Source organism: Jaculus jaculus, chromosome 1 (assembly GCF_020740685.1).
Source record: "Jaculus jaculus isolate mJacJac1 chromosome 1, mJacJac1.mat.Y.cur, whole genome shotgun sequence".
In the NCBI taxonomy this organism is placed as follows: Eukaryota; Metazoa; Chordata; class Mammalia; order Rodentia; family Dipodidae; genus Jaculus; species Jaculus jaculus.
The window spans coordinates 310939222-310958987 of record NC_059102.1 but is presented as its reverse complement, the minus strand read 5'-3'; the positions used below and the strand labels follow the sequence as shown (position 1 = coordinate 310958987).

At 47.5% G+C, this 19766-nt stretch overlaps 1 protein-coding gene across 1 annotated transcript in view; it reads right to left on the bottom strand.

Moving 5' to 3' along the window:
* Rxrg (retinoid X receptor gamma) overlaps positions 1–19766 on the bottom strand; it is a 54424-nt gene that overhangs the window by 19305 nt on the left and 15353 nt on the right. Inside the window, exons 2-3 of the mRNA XM_004651951.2 lie at positions 11648–11895; positions 2454–2598 (exon numbers count right to left, since the gene is read on the bottom strand). Coding sequence (XP_004652008.1) covers positions 2454–2598; positions 11648–11895 — 393 coding nt within the window. The remainder of the gene's footprint in view (positions 1–2453; positions 2599–11647; positions 11896–19766) is intronic.

Sequence of the window (19766 nt, the reverse complement as noted above, 5' to 3'; positions counted from 1 at the left end):
ATTGTCTTTACTCCAGGCAAGAACTGCTAACTTGTTTCAGGAGAGCTGCCTACCACGTCTGTCCCCATCAAAGTGTCATGACTCAGTCTTACTCTCCATGTGTGAAGTCTTCTCAACCCTGCAGACCAGGCAGCCGTGCTCGCCTGACTGAAACTGTGGAAACTGTAAGAAAGTAGACCCTTCAAGCATGTGTAATGGTCTGATTCTTGACTGAAAATGTGTCCGTGAAGCCACAGACCTGCTGTGGCTTTCCAATCCAATTCTGTTTCATTGATGCTGGTATTGACATGCATCGGAAGCTCCTGAGAACCAGCCACCATTCCCATGTGCACCTCACAGCTCTCCTTTCAGAGTGGGTCACCCTAAGTGGAGGCCAGAGACAGTCTGTCGGATGAGAAGCCAGTCTGTGCTGAAATTGTTGGCTCTGTTCATTTACTGAATTCACAGAAATGATAAACAAGAGATTTTTTTTTTTTAATCTTGGCCTAAAGAACCTAATGTTTTCAGCTCTGAAAATATTTAATTTTGAGAAACATGACCCTCATTTGTCCAGAGTATGACACAGTCAGCCACTCAATGCTTTTGCTGTACATGAACTCATCTACCAGATTCTCAGTTAAAATAAACAAAAAAACGAGATGTTTTATCAAGCTGTGACCAGCATTCTACAATGGCAATGGCCATGTCTGCTTGATTTGATAATGATCTTTTTTTTTTAAAATTTTTTCTTTATGAGCGACAGACACAGAGAGAAAGACAGAGAGAGGGAGAGGGAGAGAATGGGCGCGCCAGGTCTTCCAGCCTCTGCAAACGAACTCCAGACGCGTGCGCCCCCTTGTGCATCTGGCTAACGTGGGACCTGGGGAACCAAGCCTCGAACCGGGGTCCTTAGGCTTCACAGGCAAGCGCTTAACCACTAAACCATCTCTCCAGCCCAATAATGATCTTTTTTTAATAGATTAATTTCACCTTTACTAATTTTGTTCAGGGACAATATATCATTTTCACTTATTGGAAGTACTTATTCTTTTTAAAATTTTTATTGACAACTTTAATATATGAACATATGGCATATTGTTCATATTCCCATTAGGTTATCATTTTATGTCCCCTGGCCCCTGCCCCTATTCCACGGGGGAGAGGTTCCTCCTTAGTGGTGGTATCAGTAGTCACTGTGAGGTCATGAATGCACCAGTTGGTTCCTGTTGGAACCTACTGTTGGGGAGAATAATGCCTCACAGTACACCTCACCCTGAGACTCTACGTTCTGAAAATGACTTTTTGAAAGCAAGCAAACATCAGCCATGAGGTGAAGTAAGTCCCAGGCACCTGTAGCTTTCAATGGAGTAACATTCTGTAAAAGCTTTGATGAGAACAAGAGGATGAGAAAATGTTCCACCCGCTATTGCTAACGAGGTCTGCTACAGAAAAGAACCTTGCCTGTCTTCTCCTTCTTTCTTTAATTAGTAGCTAACTGATTAACTCATTTATTAATTTGGAAACAGGGTCTTACTATGTAGTCCACACTTGCCTTAAATGCACAGTCCTTCTGCCTCGTGAGCGCTGGTATTGCAAGCATGCACCAACACACCTAGCTTTCTTATTCTTCAAAGCATCAAATCAAAGACCCATATGTGTTCAAAACTGGTGGACAAGGAAGTAGGAGCAGAAAGGATGGCAAGCACGGAAAAGAAGTCAGGAAAGAAGTAATTTTAACAAAAATGTAAGAGGACCAAAGAAGATAAGGCATATCTGTTTATTCCCATGGAAGCAAGTCAAAAATCTAGACTATTGAAAAGGAAATATGCTAGATATATACATGAAAGGGTTTACCTTCCTTGAGAATAATATGGGAAATATTATACTTTTTCTTTGTACTTTTATGATTCTTCTTAATTTGTATCAGTTTAGAATTAGTTGTTTGGGATATTTTAGGACTATAAGTAATTTTTAACAAATTAAGGAAAATTTAACATAAGACATTTGATAATCACAACAGCCTCTCAGTCCCAGGCACATGCAATAGTGTTACTCCTGAAAAGTGTTTTTGAAATATTTCTAATGAATCTAATCTTCTGAGATTAAAAAAAAGAAAGAAAGAAAGAAATCTCTCCAGGTGTGGTGGCGCACGCCTTTAATTCCAGCACTCAGGAAGCAGATGTATGAGAATTGCCATGAGTTTGCGGCCACCCTGAGATTACATAGTGAATTCCAGGTCAGCTTGAGCTAGGGTGAGACCCTACCTCAAAAAAAAAAAAAAAAAAACAAAGGAAAAAAACTCATTTTAGATTCATTAGGACTGTAAGCTACGTACCCAATGACCAAAATATATAAACTAGGCTCCCCCACTGGACCATCGTAAAGGATACTTTCCGTTCATTCCTGGCTCAAAGTACCCAGGAGATCAGGGTAGCAAGCCCCTTCTCTAAAGTCCTGTCCCGTAGGGCCCATACCTGAAGATCTGTCCCCACAGATGGCACAGATGTGCTTAACCAGAGACCCAGGGCTCGTGGACGGGTAATTCATGTTTCCAAGACCGGGCAGCCCTGGTAAGGGCTTGATGTCCTCAGAACTGCTAACACTGTTGACCACATTTAGCTGTAAAAGAGAGAGAGAGAAAGAAAAAAGAAAAAAACGCAGTGTTAGGAGCACAGCGTGGATAGTTGGAGAGCAAAATTAAAGCGGAGGCAGCCAGCCCCAAGGTGGCATCAGCGGCGCAGCCTGGGACTGGGACCTCGACCTCATGAAGAACCAGGAGAGAGAACCCCGGAGACCGGAGGCTGTCACCATTCCCGGAGGAACTCTGCTGACCTCCTGGTTGACCAGGAGTGGGGGGAGATTAGGTACAGGAAGGTTTGGTTATGCAAATGCTGAGTGTAGTCTGGGTGTGGTGGCGCACTCCCTTTATCCCAGCATTTAGGAGGCAAAAGTGAGGGGATTGCCATGAGTTCAAGGCCACCCTGAGACAACATAGTGAATTCCAGGTCAGCCAGAGTTACAGCGCAACCCTACCTTGAAAAATGAAACAGAAAAAAAAAATTTTTTTGGCAAATGTCGAATGTGAAGAGTGTGAATAAATGATTTCAGCATTATTACAGACTCGCTTGTGATTGCTCGCAACACAAGGCTGGCTCGGTAAACCTGACCCCAGAGGCCCACGGCTGTGAGCGTGCACTTGAGAAAGAGCAAGTTCCATTTCAAGGGGTAGCTTCCACGTACGGCGTGCCCGGCAGCCAGCCCGTGACTCGAATGCAAGGAATGAGGAAAGTGCACACGAGGAATGAAATCGTTTCTCGCAGCTAACACCTCGGCCCAGCACCGCCGCACATCTTCACTCCCCGCTCGCTTTTCTTCACTGTCCTCCTGCGTTCCACGAGAGCAAGGCTGGGCCGCGCACCTAGGACAATGTCAGCTGTGCCTGCTTAAATTTTTCATCAACTGCTCGCTGCAGATTCAGCAGTGCTCCGGGAGGAGATATGGCCCTGGGGCAAGACGTGCAGACTCTTGAGAGCCAAAACCAAAAAATGCAAATCCATTCATTAGTCAATCATTAGACATTCCCCAGCGCTCAGGGTGCCAACCTCTGAGGCAAAGAAGGCAAGTGATAAAAGGCACATCCGGGAGTTTGTTAGAAAATGGAACAGAGGTAAGTGCACCGACCCACTGGAAATGCTGACTCCAAGGCCTACATCATTTTATGGCACAAAATGAAAGGAAGGAAGGAAGGAAGGAAGAGAGGGAGGGAGGGAGGGAGGAGGGAGGGAGGGAGGGAGGAAAAGGAAAGGAAAGGAAAGGAAGAGAAGGGAAAGAAAAGGAAAAGAAAAAAAGAAAGGAAAGGAAAGAAAAGGATAGGGAGGGCTGGAGAGATGGCTTAGCGGTTAAGCACTTGCCTGTGAAGCCTAAGGGTCCCGGTTCGAGGCTCGACTCCCCAGGACCCACGTTAGCCAGATGCACAAGGGGGCGCACGCATCTGGAGTTCGTTTGCAGTGGCTGGAGGCCCTGGCGCGCCCATTCTCTCTCTCTCTCTCTATCTGCCTCTTTCTGTCCCTCTCTGTCTCTCTCAAATAAATAAACAAAAATAAAAAAAATTTTAAAAAATAAAGAAAAGGGGCAGAATGCTCCACATCTTATTTCATTTTTCAGTTTTTGCCTTTGAAACTAGTGATAAGTAACAGATTTTTTTTTTTTACAGAAAAATGTAAAATCTATAAGCCAGACCCTTGGTCTGCTTTGTCTTCTCAGTGCATGATGAGCGCCCATCATGGCCTCCACATGTTCTCTCACTCATGTGATCATGCATACAAATATAGAGAGAGGGAGAGAGGTGTGCCCTTGAGCTCTGTATCCATACCCCGGGTGACAATATTCTAGATTTGGTAAAGGGAGACATAAAGCCTGGAAGACCTGTCTCTCAGACCTCAGAGATGTCAGCCTACTTGAGAAGTCAGCACACTAGAGGTTGAAATGAAGGCCGTGCAGTCTGCACATGTGTGTGCCCAGCAGAAACACTTGGAAAACACCCAAGGGCTGACAGCAGAGCCTGCTGACTTCCTGCGGCCCCTGTGAGACCTGAATGGTGTTGTCTCACAGGAGTTACAGTGATTCTCACACTGAGGGAGAGGAAGGAAGTTTTTCTCTATTCAAGGACTTTGGAAGGAATGATCGATAAAACATATATCCCCACTTAGATTCCGTCTAAATTCACTAGCTTTTCAATTCAACAAATATTTATTGGGCATAGGAGGAGGACAAAAGCTCTGGGTGAGATGTTGTGAGGGGTACAAAAAAGGAAGGGCATAACTTTCAGCACCTTGCTTTGAAATCAATCACCAGGATTTTAAAGATTAATTGATGTGACAGATGAAAACACAGGCGATGGGAGAGCCTCCTTCTACGTGAGTGCGTAGAAACCAGGACCAGTATTTCGTCTCGTTTTGGGTAGTGCAGGGGTTCTGTATCTGTGAGCTTGGAGAAAAACTGGTTTCTGGGTCCATGCCTAAAGACTGTGATGCAGTGTCTCTGGGGAAGGGTCCTGGCAGAGGCCTTTGTGTCAGTGCAGCAGAGATAGGTAATGTTAGGAAGCACTGGCACCGTGTGAATGGTGTCAGTATGAATATGAGTCAACACCTTTCCCTGAGGGCTTCAAGAAAACAGAAATTAGTACTTGGATCCATCTCAGAAAACGGACCTACAGAGGGAGCCTTGTGGCTGGCCATGGCTCTGTCCGCAAAGCATCAGTCAGACATGATGGACAAGAAACATTCTGGGACTGAGGCCACCATCATCTCCAGAGGACTTTCCAGGTCCTCTGCGCCCCACCCCACCCCACCCCACCCCATCCCCAGCAGCCTTCAGTGACCACAAGAGAGTGGGCGTTGCATTGCCACCATCTAGCAGAAGCACGCTTAGGTGCTCAGTGCTCCGCAATTCTGCAAACCCTCACAGCAGCCTGAAGAGGTCTGCCTCTTCTCATGTGCAATACCGAGCCTTAACGTAGTTTATCCCCTTGCTCACTCACATACGCACTGGAGGCACTACAAGGAAGCAGGCACAAGCCCTGCTTCAAGAGACTGCCACCAGGATGGAAGTCATCTGGGATGGCTTAGGAAGGCAAGACCATATACCATGAGACCAGGGAAAGACTTCCTTCCTGCAGGCCACGGCACTTGCGTTGAATTCTAACAACCTCCAAAAATGAGTAAAGCTTGGATGGGCTGATGGTGGGCAAGTGATTTTGAGAGCAAAGGCCTGAAAAGGAGTCCAGGGATTGGTGGGGTGAATGCCTCCTGTGGGTGGATGACAGATGAGGCTGGGAGGTGGGCTGGAAGCTCAGTGGCCTGGCCAGGAGCCTCTGGCGGTTCTGAGTGGAGGAGTTATGTCCTTCAAACTCAGCCTGGGCCAAGCACAGGAGACAGCAGGCTAAGGAAAGACCGGAGGACACCCCAAGACTACTGCGTCTGTCCAGGCCCAAGTTAGGTACCTTGCCAGGTCTAGCTCCCTGGAATGAGGCACCCAGTCATTATTGCTTTTCTAGTAACCTCCATTAGGGCCAGGAGGAGACCCTTGGTTCTTACCTGCCCTGGCAACTTCCTGCCCCACTTCTTTGGGCAGGAATCCCTGGAGGAACAGACTGGCTCTGCACATGTGCTCTGCAATCTGAGCCCGCAGCCCCTTTCCCACGCATCTTCTTTATGAGTGTGGATGGTGGCCGGACAGAGTGCATCAGTTAGGAGGTTGATGCTTTCTCCTCCATCCACGCCGCCACTCTGGCTGCCTTGCGGTCTGTGTGGGTTCCAACAATGGCAGGGGGTGAGAGGAGATGGGAGGCAGCCATCAGAGTACAGACCTATTAGTTGCCTGGCCCCAGAGTCCCTGAACTCTGGCTGTCTTATTCCATTAGAGGCAGCTCTGCTGAAACAGGCACTTTCGGAGCCGAGATTCAGCAGGCAGTCTGGCCTGCTGCTGCACACAGGCAGGCCACTCCCTGAGAACAGGACAGAAACATGGCGGCCCGTCTTCCCTATGCAGGTTCAGCCAAGGGCCAATGCCACCAGGATGCTCCTGCAGACATCTCAGAACACGGGACCCTGCATTTTTCAGCTGTCTCCCACCTCAACTGCCCTCCACAACCAGGAATAGGCTGGAATCAAAGTTCCTATTCCAGGGTGCAGACCCCACACTCCTCTAATATGGTGATGGGCCTGGACTTCCGCCCGGGTTCTGGTCTGGACCTACACCTTCTTCAATATGGAATTGTGCTCAGGCCCCGTCACTCAGCAGAGCTTGTGTCCTCATCTCTAGCCTAGATTAGTGGTGTACAAGTGTGTGGGATGTGGTGTGTGTGTGAGTGTGTGTATGTGTGTGTGTAATGTGTGTGTGGTATGTGTGTGTGAATTGTGTGTGGTGTGTGTATGGTATGTGATGTGTATGTGTGTGTGTGGTATGAGTATGGTGTGTGTGGTGTGTTTGTGTGTTCAAGTTTCACATTTCCTAAATCTGGCTCAGTCAAGTCTATCAGGTTTTTTGAGATGGGACCACACTCTCATCCAGGCTGGTTTTGAACTCATGACCCTCATGCCTCTGCCGCCCAAGTCCTGGAATTACAGGTGACCACCTCCAGTACCAGCCAACCTAATATGTTCTTTTGCTGACATATACATTGGACTTCCAAATATGTTCTCATTTGAAGAAAATAGCTTATGGCTTTTTAAAAAAATCATTATTTTAATTTGAGAGAGAGAGTGAGTGACAGAGAAAGAACAGGTGCACCAGGGCCTCCCGCCACTACTAACAAACTCCAGACACATGTGCCACCTTGTACATCTGCTTACGTGGGTACTAGGGAATTGAACTCAGGCCATCAGGCTTTGCAAGCAAGTGCCTTAACTGCTGAGCCATCGCTCCAGCCCTGTGAATTAATTTTTAATCAACATATTAAATGATCTTGAAAATCTACTTCAGCTGTAACATTAGCAATTTTTTTTAATTTTTTTGGTTTCTTTTTATTTATTTATTTGAGAGCGACAGACAGAGAAAGAGGCAGAGAGAAAGAGAGAATGGGCGCACCAGGGCTTCCAGCCACTGCAGACGAATTCCAGATGCATGTGCCCCCTTGTGCATCTGGCTAACGTGGATCCTGGGGAATTAGCCTTGAACCGGGGTCCTTAGGCTTCACAGGCAAGCGCTTAACCACTAAGCCATCTCTCCAGCCCAACATTAGCAATTTTTATTAAAGTATTCATAATATATAAGCAGATTTGAGAGGGGAAAATGTCAGTTGTCAATAAACAGCTAAGCAGAAATCAGTAGAGCTAACGCTTGGGTAAGGCAGTAAGTCAAGAGGAGAGAAAGAGAAGGGGGGTAGGTCTACAAAGACTGAAAGGGTCTTTTCAGAGTCCAGCCAATAGAATCATACAAATATACACCATCTCTCTGTGTGTCTCTTTCTTGCTTGCTCTCTCTCTCTCTCTCTCTCTCTCTCTCTCTCTCTCTCTCTCTCTCACACACACACACACACACACACACACACACTACTGATGCATACACTTTGAAATCTATAGCCAAAATCACTTTATCTGCAAAGTGCATAAGTATCTTCCCAATTATATGTTTAGTGTCTACAAATTTCTTAAACCAGTTAGATGCTCCCAAAGGCAAAAACTAAAAAAATGTTTTCTTCTTTTGATCTCCAGTGCCTAGTCCTAGGTTGATTTGTAAGAATTCAGGTTGAAACAAACTCCTCCTAAACCTTTTAGGCACACATCACACCCGATTCAGTGAGCAGCTAGGTGTGTAGAATAGGTATCATGTGGAAATGAGAATAAGTGTTATTACCACCTGACTGCCACAGAGCACTGTATACCTTCAGGAGCACTTTTCAAATCCACATCACCTTTGCCAGTCATAAAATGTCCTGTAAGGTAATCAGGACAAGCACTGGTACCCCGCAACACAGAAAATGAGACTCGAACAGAAACAAGCTGAGGTGGTTTGCAAAAGGTCACACAGTCCCTGCTACTGAGTGCCAGCTCAGTTCTCACTCCCCAAGATCAAAAACCCCAAGAGCGCACAACAAAAGTTCCAAGAGTGCAGTGACAGAGCACAGCTTAGGAAACCCTGCCTGCTACCCTTACACTGGTCACTCCGTTCCCTCAGCACCCCCAAAAGTACTCACAGGTCACAGAAGGAGCATGTTTCCACCACGAGTTCCCCACAGGGCCCGTGCCGAGCAGAGAAGGTAGGATGGCAGGAACAGTCTGCCCAGGGTTTCTGAGACTGAGTCCCCCGTGGGGAGCAGCCAGACCCTTGGTCCTGTGTCACCTGGCTAACTGGGTAAAGTTCTGCTGCGTGTGGTTGTGGAGCCCAAGCCCAGAACGCTGCCCAGCGTCTGAAGCTGCCTCACCAGCGCTTGGCAAGCTTAATATAGCTCCCAAAGCCAAACTTGGCCGCGGCATCTGCACACAGCCCAGTTGGCCAAGACCAAAGCTTTCAGCTGACCTTTCAACCCCGATCCCTCTGTACAGACATGGTCCAGGAATAGCGGCTCTGCCACTCACACGGCTGTGGAGATGAATTTACTGGCCAGATTTGGCTCAACTGGACGCCAGTGTGATGGCTAAAAGCAGCCTCAGCGGGACAGTGGCTGCCTGCTTCCTCCCCAGTGCTCGGCCGCTCACCTCTACCTCGCCCTGGCTGATATGTCTTCATAGATAAAATGGTTGCTACTTGCAGTTACCTTGTTTACTCTTAGGTTGTTGTGTGTTTGAACTGCTAGGCCACTGTTCCTCAGTGTGTCACAGAGTACTTACGCATAGTGGGTCCTCACGGTTGTTTGTTTGTTTTGGGGTATGTTGTGGGTATTGTTGTTTTGTTTTGTTTTGTTTTCAGACACAGGCCCAGTCTTTAGCCCAAGCTGGTCTGGAACTTATGGTGACCACCTGCCTCAGCCTCCCAAGTATTAAGATCATAGATGTGAGCCACCATGCCCGGCACAATCGTATTTAAATGATGGCAATGCAATGCCTTTTGCAAAACCCAGTTTTCATTCCGGAGCTGCAATGCATCTGTTCCTAACTACTGGGCTTTGACCCTCCTTCAAATGCGTTTATAGGAAAGAAAGTGAAGGAGGCGCATCTTACACTTGAAGGCGAGGAACGGCATTCACGAGCTCCGTCCCCACTGCCTGCCCAGGCCCCGGGCCGCTGAGCAGCCATGTGCCTCCGCGGTAGCCAGATGCGTCAGACCAGGCAAGTCACAGGGCGCCTTCTACTCCCCTTGGGCTCTGCTCCTATGTCTGTGACCACATGGACACCATGTTGGAGACTGGCCGGCATGACACAGCAAATCCTACACAAGATTTCGTGGGTCATAAGGACTTGTCTCTCTGGATTTTGGAGGCTAATCCCAGGATCTGCGAAGCAAGTTGGCAAACGACATCCGGGAATGCTGATGCTGCAGCCTGACAGCCAGCAAGCTCAAGACCCAGGAAGAGCTAATGTTTCTGTTTAAATCCAAAGGTAGAACAAAAAATGACCTACCAAGGTTGTAGAGCATTGGGAAAGAGAGCTCAGCCTTTCTTGGAGAGAAGGACTAGTCTTTGTTCCATTCAGAGTTTTACTTGGTTGGATGATTTCTACTCACATTAGGGTGGGCACAATACTTTACTTACTCTACCTATTTCAATGTTAATCCCCCCCAAGACACCCTCTAGCAGATACCCAAAAGAGGGGTTTTAGAGTTTGCTCAGTGGCTAAAGTTGCTTGCTTGCAAGCCTGCCAGCCAGAGTTCAATTCTCTACACCCATGGAAAGCCAGATGCACAGTGGTGCACCCATGAGTAATCCCAACATGCCCACAGCAATGGAAAGCAGAGCCAGGAGAATCTGGAAGCTTGCCAGCCAGCAGAAAACAAGAGACAAATACTGTGAGCTGTCCTCAGACTTCCATACACCCATCCATCCGTCCGTACATACATACACATAATAAATAATAATAATAACTCAGAATAATGCTTAGTCAACTATATGGACATCTTGTGGCTCAGGCAGGTTAGGCATCATGGCATCAAGACTACCAGTTCTGCCAGGTTTGCTGACAGTAGGGGCACCAGGGCTCCAGGCTATTTCACAGGGAGAAAGGAAAGTATGGTAGATGGGGTTATTGTTATCTTCCCTCATCTGAGTGCTCGTCTCCTGTGCACTATGTTCTTAGAATACACGTTGCCTATTTCCCCACTGCACCAATGACAGGGTCAGCCCTGTGGTTTTCTTTGGCCATGATCTGGGCAGAGGCTTTCCGTGTTAGGCTTGGCCTTTGCACTCAGGCCAGCGACCATGAGGAAAGCATGCTCCAATAGAACTCTCCTTTAGCCTGCAACATGAGGAATAAGCTCATGCTAGCTGTCTACCAAGCATATCTGAGGCGCAGGCACCCTGCGTGCCCCAAGGCAGACTTCTGACTTGGAGAATAAACCTTCTTGCAAGCGTTGGTGACTTGGGGGCCGTTCGCATGAAGCATTATTGTAGCCGTAACCAGCCACTGCACAAGGAAAAGGATGACAATCTTAAATGTGCTAATCCTAGGAGGAAGAAAAGGAGATCTGGCCGTCCTGTCCTGAAGGCTCCCCAGAGCGGCGGCCCAGGTCTGTTGGCATGCACCCTTACTTAGAAACTCCATCACAGCAGGACACCCTCAGAACTCAGGTAGTTTCTGCCCTGACTCCCCGTAGAAACAGAGACAACATAAATGTATGTCTTCCCAGTTGTACATTTGTCTGTGTGCCTCCCTTGCCTATTGCCGCTGAAAGCTCTTGGAGAACAAAAACCATGCCCCAGTCAGAACCTGTATCCCTCTTAACAAGAGGATGGTTACTATTAAATTGGGAAAAATGAAGATATTCACAAACATCCTACACTGGGAAGTGTTGAAATCATAACCATTAAGCCCATCAGGAAAGCTTTCTTATTACCGTGGTTTCTTGGACTACAAATTGTCGTCAGGTTCTCAGCATTGCTCAGCCTGAAGATTAAGGTACTGGCGGCACTGCAGGTGGCAATCTACAGAGAACTCCAATTACCTCAGTGAGCATGTGGTGATCACCTGCTGAGGGCTCCAGCTGACGATCTTGGAGAGAAAAAAAAAACACTTACCTGAGAGCTGGGTGGTGCAACCAAATTGATTCCCGGAGGAGCTGCCAGTGCTCCTGTGGGTGGGCCCATGGCAGAAGTGATGACTCGATATGGAGAACCCAAAGCATTAAGGGGGGTCCCCACAGCACTCAGAGTCCGTGGGGCACTCACTGGAGTGTCCGTGTAGCTGGGGTGGCTATCCATTGGCTTCCCTGTGGACAAGGCTGCTGAAGGGCTCATGGATGTAGAGCCAGTGTGGCCAGCAGCACCTGCAAGAAAAGCACAGAGTTGAGAGAGGCTTGGGGACAATAGCGAGAACACCTGTGGGATCAAACAGAAGCCTAGCCCACCTCCACTGTTATTTTCCTGTGAGCGTGTGAGGCGCATGCATCAATGTCTGCGTGCATGTTCATTTGTATACGGATACATGTATGTGAGCATGCATATGGAAGCCAAAAGTCAATGTTGGGTGTCTTCCTCAATTGCTCTCCACCTAATTTTATTTTTGAGATAGGGTCTTCTTGAGCCTGGAGCTCGCCACGGATTCTCATGTTTATGTTGCAAACACGTTACCACTTGAGCATCTCCCCAGTCCCCACCTCCACTTTGGTTTCCAATACCCTTCTCTCCTTTCCGCCATCCCTGAGAACCCTAAATATCCACACCTACCCTGATCTGGTAGTATGACGACCAGCAAAGAGGAGAGAGGGCCTGTCCTTGAATAGGAATACTCCCTCATCTTAGTTCTCTGGGGCCCCACCTGGAGTCCATTCTAGCCTGAACTTGATCCACAGAAAGTACAGTGAGAACAGGGCTCACAAGTCCCCAGGCCTGGGTGACTGTGGCCTTCAGAAAGGATTCGCCAATGCCTGTGTCAGGGGCAGAATGGGCAGGGGGCCAGAATGTTCCAGAATTCCTCACATGGCTCTGGAAATTGGGCACATGCAGACAGGTCTGCAGAAAGCCCTTCTGCCTCCAGGGACGGGGTGCTGCTGCTGCGGGGGTCCACGGGAGGGATTCTACAACAATGGGCACATAGCAGCAGCTGGGTGGTCATCTGGTGCCACTTTGCTCAGCTCAGTTGGACCCATGCTTCCCTGTGGTCAGTACCTGACTCAAGACGAGAGAAGGGTGGCTTCTAGCATTGTGGGAGCCCAGCATGGATGGAGCGTTCACTCCAGAGGAAAGGAGTTAGAAACCTTCAACTCTGCCAACCGGAGTCTAGATGGCACCACAACACAGCGCCCTCCCAATTCCAAATCATGGTCCTGAGCCGCTGGGCAGCTAGCATGCTGGGACAGATGCTAGAAACGAGGCTGTCCTCGTGGATAGTAAATAGGAAAACTTAATGGTCACTGAGAGCAGCCTGCTGGAGAAGCTGCCCAGTTCTCAAATCCCTACTGTAAGCTAGACTCTATGCTAGGCAGACACGATCCTGAGGAGACTAACCCATGTGCCTGACTACAAGGTCAACTATTCTTTCAACAAACACTGGAATGTGCAGTGCAGGACACTCTCCAAAGCCGTGGGGAGGTACCATGGGCGCTAACCACAGTGTTAGGAGCAGGATGCAGGGAGCAACTTGCCTCCTTACAGTTCTGGGGGTGGACAGCAAGTGTCAGAAACATAAGGTTGGAGCTGTTCTGAAACACACATATCCAATGGAGAAATGTCAGCCTGGAGCTCCTCTTGGTGCTACCGCATCCTTAGTGAAGATCTACTTAGGAAGCAGCTGCCCTCATTGCAGGAAGCTGTGGCCTTCAAAGTAACTACCTTCGAAGTCACTACCTGTACCGTTTCTACCTGTCTGAGGAGTCCCACTGTGGAGGAACCATGTGCAGTGGACCCCTGGGGCAATGGCAAATGAATCAGCCAGATATTTGTCACATGTCCTCAGTAGTCACAGGCATTTCCATATGGTAACTCATTCGGCTGTGACAAGGATCCCATGAGGACTCAAGTCTTTTGCAGTTGAGAAAACTTCAGCATCTTCCTCACCCCCCATGCCATTCCCAGACTTTTTTTTTTTAATTTTATTTATTTATTTATTTGAGAGCAACAGACACAGAGAGAAAGACAGATAGAGGGAGAGGGAGAGAATGGGCGCGCCAGGGCTTCCAGCCTCTGCAAACGAACTCCAGACGCGTGCGCCCCCTTGTGCATCTGGCTAACGTGGGACGTGGGGAACCGAGCCTCGAACCGGGGTCCGTAGGCTTCACAGGCAAGTGCTTAACCACTAACCCATCTCTCCAGCCCATTCCCAGACTTTTTTATTCATCCTTTAAGATCAAACTCCAGTGCTCCCCACCGCCCCCCGCCCCCACCCCAGGAAGCTATCCCTGCCATTCCTGGTCTGCTCTGAAATTCCTTTTTTTATTTTCTAGTAGCAGCCCATGGCTTTGCCTGATATACCGAATGGGCCTATTTGTTAATTTCACTAACTTTTCCACTAAATGGACATGAAAGAGAAAGTCCATTTTTGTTTCCCTGGTGCTAGCACTGCACCTGGCACTGTGTGGGTTAGAAGTGGCAGAGCCTGGCTTCAAACTGTCCCCCTGAAGCCCACACGCCCTCCTGTGTTGTGTTTGCTCTCGGGCGCTGTGAAGATGCTTTGGAGAGCCATCCACATCACAAAGTACAAGGCGACGTGGTTTGAAGGGATCTCAAGCTGAAAGGGGGAAAAATACTGCTCTGGAGAACGCAAGCCAGGACAACCAAAACCCTTCCCAGACAGGTTTGGAAGGAACAATTTTATACTCTTCTGCGGCTCTGGAGGGCCATGGCTTAAGGAGGCCAATGTATTCCTTTAGTATGATACCAAGATGAGTCACAGGTAAGCTAGGAGCTAGCCTTGACCTGAAGAGTTGAAGAACTGCAAATTTCACTGGGCAGACAGCTTTCCTTCCTCCTCAGCAGAACTAGACGAAAAAAACCCACTTTCCATTCAGAGCCCAGCTCCCCATGTACAAGCCACAGGACCCAATTTACTGCTATTTCAAATGAACAACAAAGACTGAGCCTCTGCCTCCCTTGGGTCAAGCCCAGTGTCTAAGGCAATAAGATAGCAAGAATGAAAGTCTGTCTTACCATTCACCAACCCAGGCATTCCCAAGGTATGGCACCTATATCCCTAGTGGTAAGAGTCAAGTTAGGCAGTCGTATAAGCCAACTTTCAAAAAATTAGTAATTCTACATTTTTTGGGGGGGTGTTTCTTGGTTTGAAAACAAATAATGTAGCTCCTACTTCTTGTCTAATATTATCAATCTAAAGGCTATTCAACCTTTAGAAAAAAACAATAATCTGATTTTAAGAGATAAAAACTAGGCAGGTTGATCTTTCTGGTTAATTTGATTGGATTTGGAATCACCTAGGAGACACACCTTTGTATGTGTCTGTGATGATCTTTCCAGAAAGGTTTGACTGAATAGTAAAGACACACACCATGAATACGTGTGGCACCACCCTACAGTCTGGATCCTGGGTTCAACAAAAAGGAGGAAAGTCAAACACCAGATGAGCACTGGTATTTCCCCTTCTCTGCCCTGGTCAGCAGAGATGTGAGCAAGAAACCTTTCACCACCATGAACAGGAGCTGCTCCCAACACCATGTCTTCCCCACCATGATAGACTGTTCCCTCTGAACTGTGAGTCAAAATCAATCTTTCTCCTTTAAGTTACTTCTTGTCAGAAACCTTGTCACAGCAATGAGAAAAATAATTAACACACCTAGTTTCCATGAAAATGAATATGCAAATGAATTATATTTAAGCAACCATGACCTGAACAGCTAATGTACAAATATAGATAATAAAGAATATATTGGCTGATTCAAAAAATAAAATGAGATGATAATATGAAAGCAATGAGAGATTTCAAGTGACTTGTCACTGTTATTAGTAACAATTTGACAGTAACACTGTTATTAGTGCAGTGGGGGAAGGGTATTTTGTTGGGAAAAAATGAAATAGTGAGCTCAAGTTTGGTTTTCAATAGTCTTAAAAATGAGTTTTGCTTCTGATGAGACAATGACCCAGAAGAGGTGGGCCAATTTTTAACCACATTTAAAAAAATAAAATAGAATTCGAAGAGACAAACTCATCTCTTCCAGATGCTTTCTGCTGTTCTGCCCTTCCTGATCACCTAGGGGGTTCTCTGAAGTAAATAGTTTTGCTTGTAGAAAAGGTGGTGAACAATGACTTACATGGTAGATGTGCTCCTCCGTGGAAAGTGAATCCAGTCTCAGACACTAAAGCCTATTTGCCAAGGTGCTTTTATCAGCTATTTTCACATCCTGGCTGCTTCTTATAGCCTCGTGGAAACTGCTGCCTGTACCAAAAGACATCACTTTTTTCCAGAAACTTGGTCATACCTGTTTTTTCCCCCTCTTTCCTCTTCAAGCAGCTTGCTTAAGCCATGAACAGAGCTCGAAGAAGTAACAGCACCAGCCAGGAGATGAGTGGAAGGCTCCCCTTGATGGATGATGGCATTTTCTGTGTACTGCTCTGCCTCCAACATGCCTCATGACAACCTCAAGTCCAGTTTCCCTCTAACGGACCTCTGCCCTTGCACTCTGCTGTGACTTGAGTGTAGGTGTCTTTCCAAAGTTCATTTTGGACTGGAACCCCAGGGTGGTGGCACCAAGACGTGGGTCCTTGGCGACGTGAGCAGGACACGAAGACTCCATCCCCACGAATGGGACTTACTCACACATCCATATATAAAAGAAGCTTGAGAATGCTGCGTCATCCTTCCAAGTCCCTTCTTCATGTGAGGACACAGCTACTGTCCTCCTTGCACTCCTTCCACCATGTGAGGATGCAGAACTCAAAAGAGGTGCCGTTTTGAAAGTGGAGGGTGACCCCTCGCCAGACACTGAATCTGTTGGTACCTAAATCTCAGACTCCCCTGCCTACAGAACAATGAGCAACAAATGGCTGGCTGTTAGGTACAAATTCGCTGATCTCTGGTGCTTTGTTACAGCAGTAGGGGTAGACTGCGTCAGTCCCTCAGCATAATTCACTTTGTAGTAAGGCCTTCACTCTGCATCCCCCCACTTCTTGACTCCTGAATCTTGCACCTTCTTGATTGTCAACCACTTGTGACATGCCCACTACACAGATGCCTAGAAAATTCCCATACCTGGTCTTTGGGACATGCCTCAGTAGTTAAGAGCACTTTCCATTTAAGCATGAGGGCGTGGGAGGGTCAGAGAATGCCTGAGTTTGACTCCCCATGACCCAGGAAGGAAGGAAGGAAGGAAGGAAGGAAGGAAGGAAGGGAGGGAGGGAGGGAGGGAGGGAGGGAGGGAGGGAGGGAGGGAGGGAGGGAGGGAGGGGAAAGGAAAGGAAAGGAAAGGAAAGGAAAGGAAAGGAAAGGAAAGGAAAGGAAAGGAAAGGAAAGGAAAGGAAAGGAAAGGAAAGGAAAGGAAAGGAAAGGAAAGGAAAGGAAAGGAAAGGAAAGGAAAGGAAAGGAAAGGAAGGTAGCTCCAAGTTGCAGAGAGACCTTGTCTCAAGGGTTAGCAGTGGATAACGGTGCCCAAAGCTCTCCTCTGACCTCGTCACAATCATGTGCTCACACCACACACAACACTCCACACATATGTAAAAAAAAAAAAAAAAAAAAAAGGAGAAAATTCCCATATTCTATAGTCTTTGCTCAACCAGTGGTTTAAAAAAATTGGCATATGTGATGGCAATTACTCAGGAAGATCCCAAAACAGAGTGTTAGGAGTTTAGGAATCAAGTCCCTGAGCCCCAAACCCTAGGTTTATATGTACTTCTTACCAACAAACTGAATAAAATAAGACAGAAGGATAATTATTCCATTGTTACATTTATTGAGGGAAGTACAGAACCAAGGGAAGAAGAACTGATGCATCCATGTGGCCTAAAGCCTATGTGGTGGGCCTAGAAGAAACGTAGAAAGAGATAGAGAGGAAAGAAAAGGCAGGACAAAGAGCTCCTGCCAAGTGGAGGGCAGGACAGGATACAGAAGCCTTGTGGAAAGCAGAGGTCAGGGTTTCTCCCCGCATCTCAGCCCAGGGGGTTCTGGAGTGGTCCGCAGCCCAAAGAGAGAGGCTTGTCTGCGCTCACATGTCTATTTATAAGCTAATTGTGCTGAGTTTCACCTTCTGACTCAGGTAAGCCACAGAGACAGCCGACTGGTCTGGGCTAGAGGTTGGCTCAGGAAAAGGCCAGCCACAATGCCAAGATCTGGGGTCTAAGCCTGACCAAGCACAATGTCAGGATTAGCTTTGAATTCTAGAAAAAGAGGCCTCCCTCCTAGTGAGGGGCTCAGGTATGGAAAAACAGGTCTAGGGAACTAGTGAAGAGATAAGAAGTCAGATCATCCTTTGATCTCTAGCAACTGGGAGGGGAGCCCTTCCTGCCTTTTTACTTTCAGGGGCCACTCTAACTGCCTAACAAAGCTTTGTGACTGTCTCAGTTCCTTTCTGTCCTGGCAACAGACCCAAGGAAAATGCTTTCTATTGCTGGGTGTCCTATGTCCCAAGAAGGAGCTGGCGCTTGGTGACCCCTCTGATCATGTCCAGTTCTGTCTCTTGAGCAGTGCACAGAGGATGACTGCCAAGCACCGGAGAGAAGGAAGTACAGGGGATGGCCATCTGGAATGGCCTGACTTTAACCCACCGGCTGAGAGCTCCTGCACCTTGTTAGATCTTCACTCTGTGTGGCAAGTATAGTTTGAGGTGTTGAATATTACCTGGAGGCAAACCTGTGACAGGAGAGCCAGGAGACAGAGTATGGGACATTGATTATTATTTCCAAAGTCCCTGTGTGTGTGTTGTGGTATCGTGGTCTCAGGATTAGTCCTATGGAGAAGACAAATGCTCTGAAGGCACAAAATGTTCTGAGTTGGACTCCAGCCTCCCACACTTTCTAGCCATGTAAAAAATTCATTCTGGACAATGGAGAGACGGCTTAGTTGTTACAGCACTTGCCTTGTAAAGGTTCAGCTCCCCAGGACCTCTGTAAGCCAGACGCACAAGGTGGCACATACATCTGAAGTTCATTTGCAGTGGCTGACAGCCCTGGCATGCTCATTCTCTCTCTTTCTCTCAAATAAATAAAATAAACTATGTTTGATTAAAAAAACTAAAATTTACTTTATCAGAGTTCTGAAAGCTGAAAGTCCAAGGTCAATGTGCCGGCACGGGTGTTTTCTACTGAATTCTTTTCCCAGGGTCCCAGCTGTGTTCCCTCTGTAGGATTTCCCAAGGGGTCTCCTCTTCTCACAGTCCTAGTCCTGCCATATAAATGAGCCAGAACCGGGAGCTCCCTGACCCGCGGTCCCCACAGCTACACTGCCCCGAGGAACTGAGGACCCCGAGGCAGAGGCAGCCACGGGAAGTCTCACCGCTCCTCAAGGAGTGAGAGGAAGGGGCTGCATCTGCACTGAGAGCCACTGCTGAAGACTATGCATGGGAAGATTACGGGGCTGGAGTAGAGCTCAGTAGTGGAGCCTTCAGTCCCTGACAGTGAAAAAGAACAAACAACAAACCCAGTCCAGGTATGGCAGTGTGAATGTATGGCCCTGAGGTGGTTTGAACCAAGTGTCCCCCATAAACTTAGGTGTTCTGAATGCTAGGTTCCCAGCTGATGGAGATTTGGGAATTAACACCTCCTTGAGGCAGTGTATTGTTGGGGGCGGGCTTATGGGTATTATAGCCAGTTTCCCCTTGTCAGTGTTTGGCACACTCTCCTGTTTCTATTGTCCACCTTGTGCTGGCCAGGGGTGGTGTCCACCCTCTACTCATGCATTGTTTCTCCCTGCCATCATGGAGCTTCCCTTCCAGTCTGTAAGCCAAAATAAACTCTTTTTTCCCCAAAAGCTGCTCTTGGTCAGGTGATTTCTGCCAGCAATGTGAACCTGACTGCAACAGTAAAGTTGGTACTGAGGAATGGGGTTGCTGCTACACACCTGACTGTGTGGCTTTGGCCTTTAGAGCTGATTTTCAAGAAGAATGTGTAAGGATTTGAAACCTTGGCCTGAGACATCTTGCAGTGCTGTAAGTATAGCTTGATTGACTATTCTGGTCAGAGTTGAAAGACCTGAATGCAGTAAGAACTAAGGACTGTGAGGTTTGGCTTATGAGGGTAAGAAAAAGCTTTGCTTGGACTA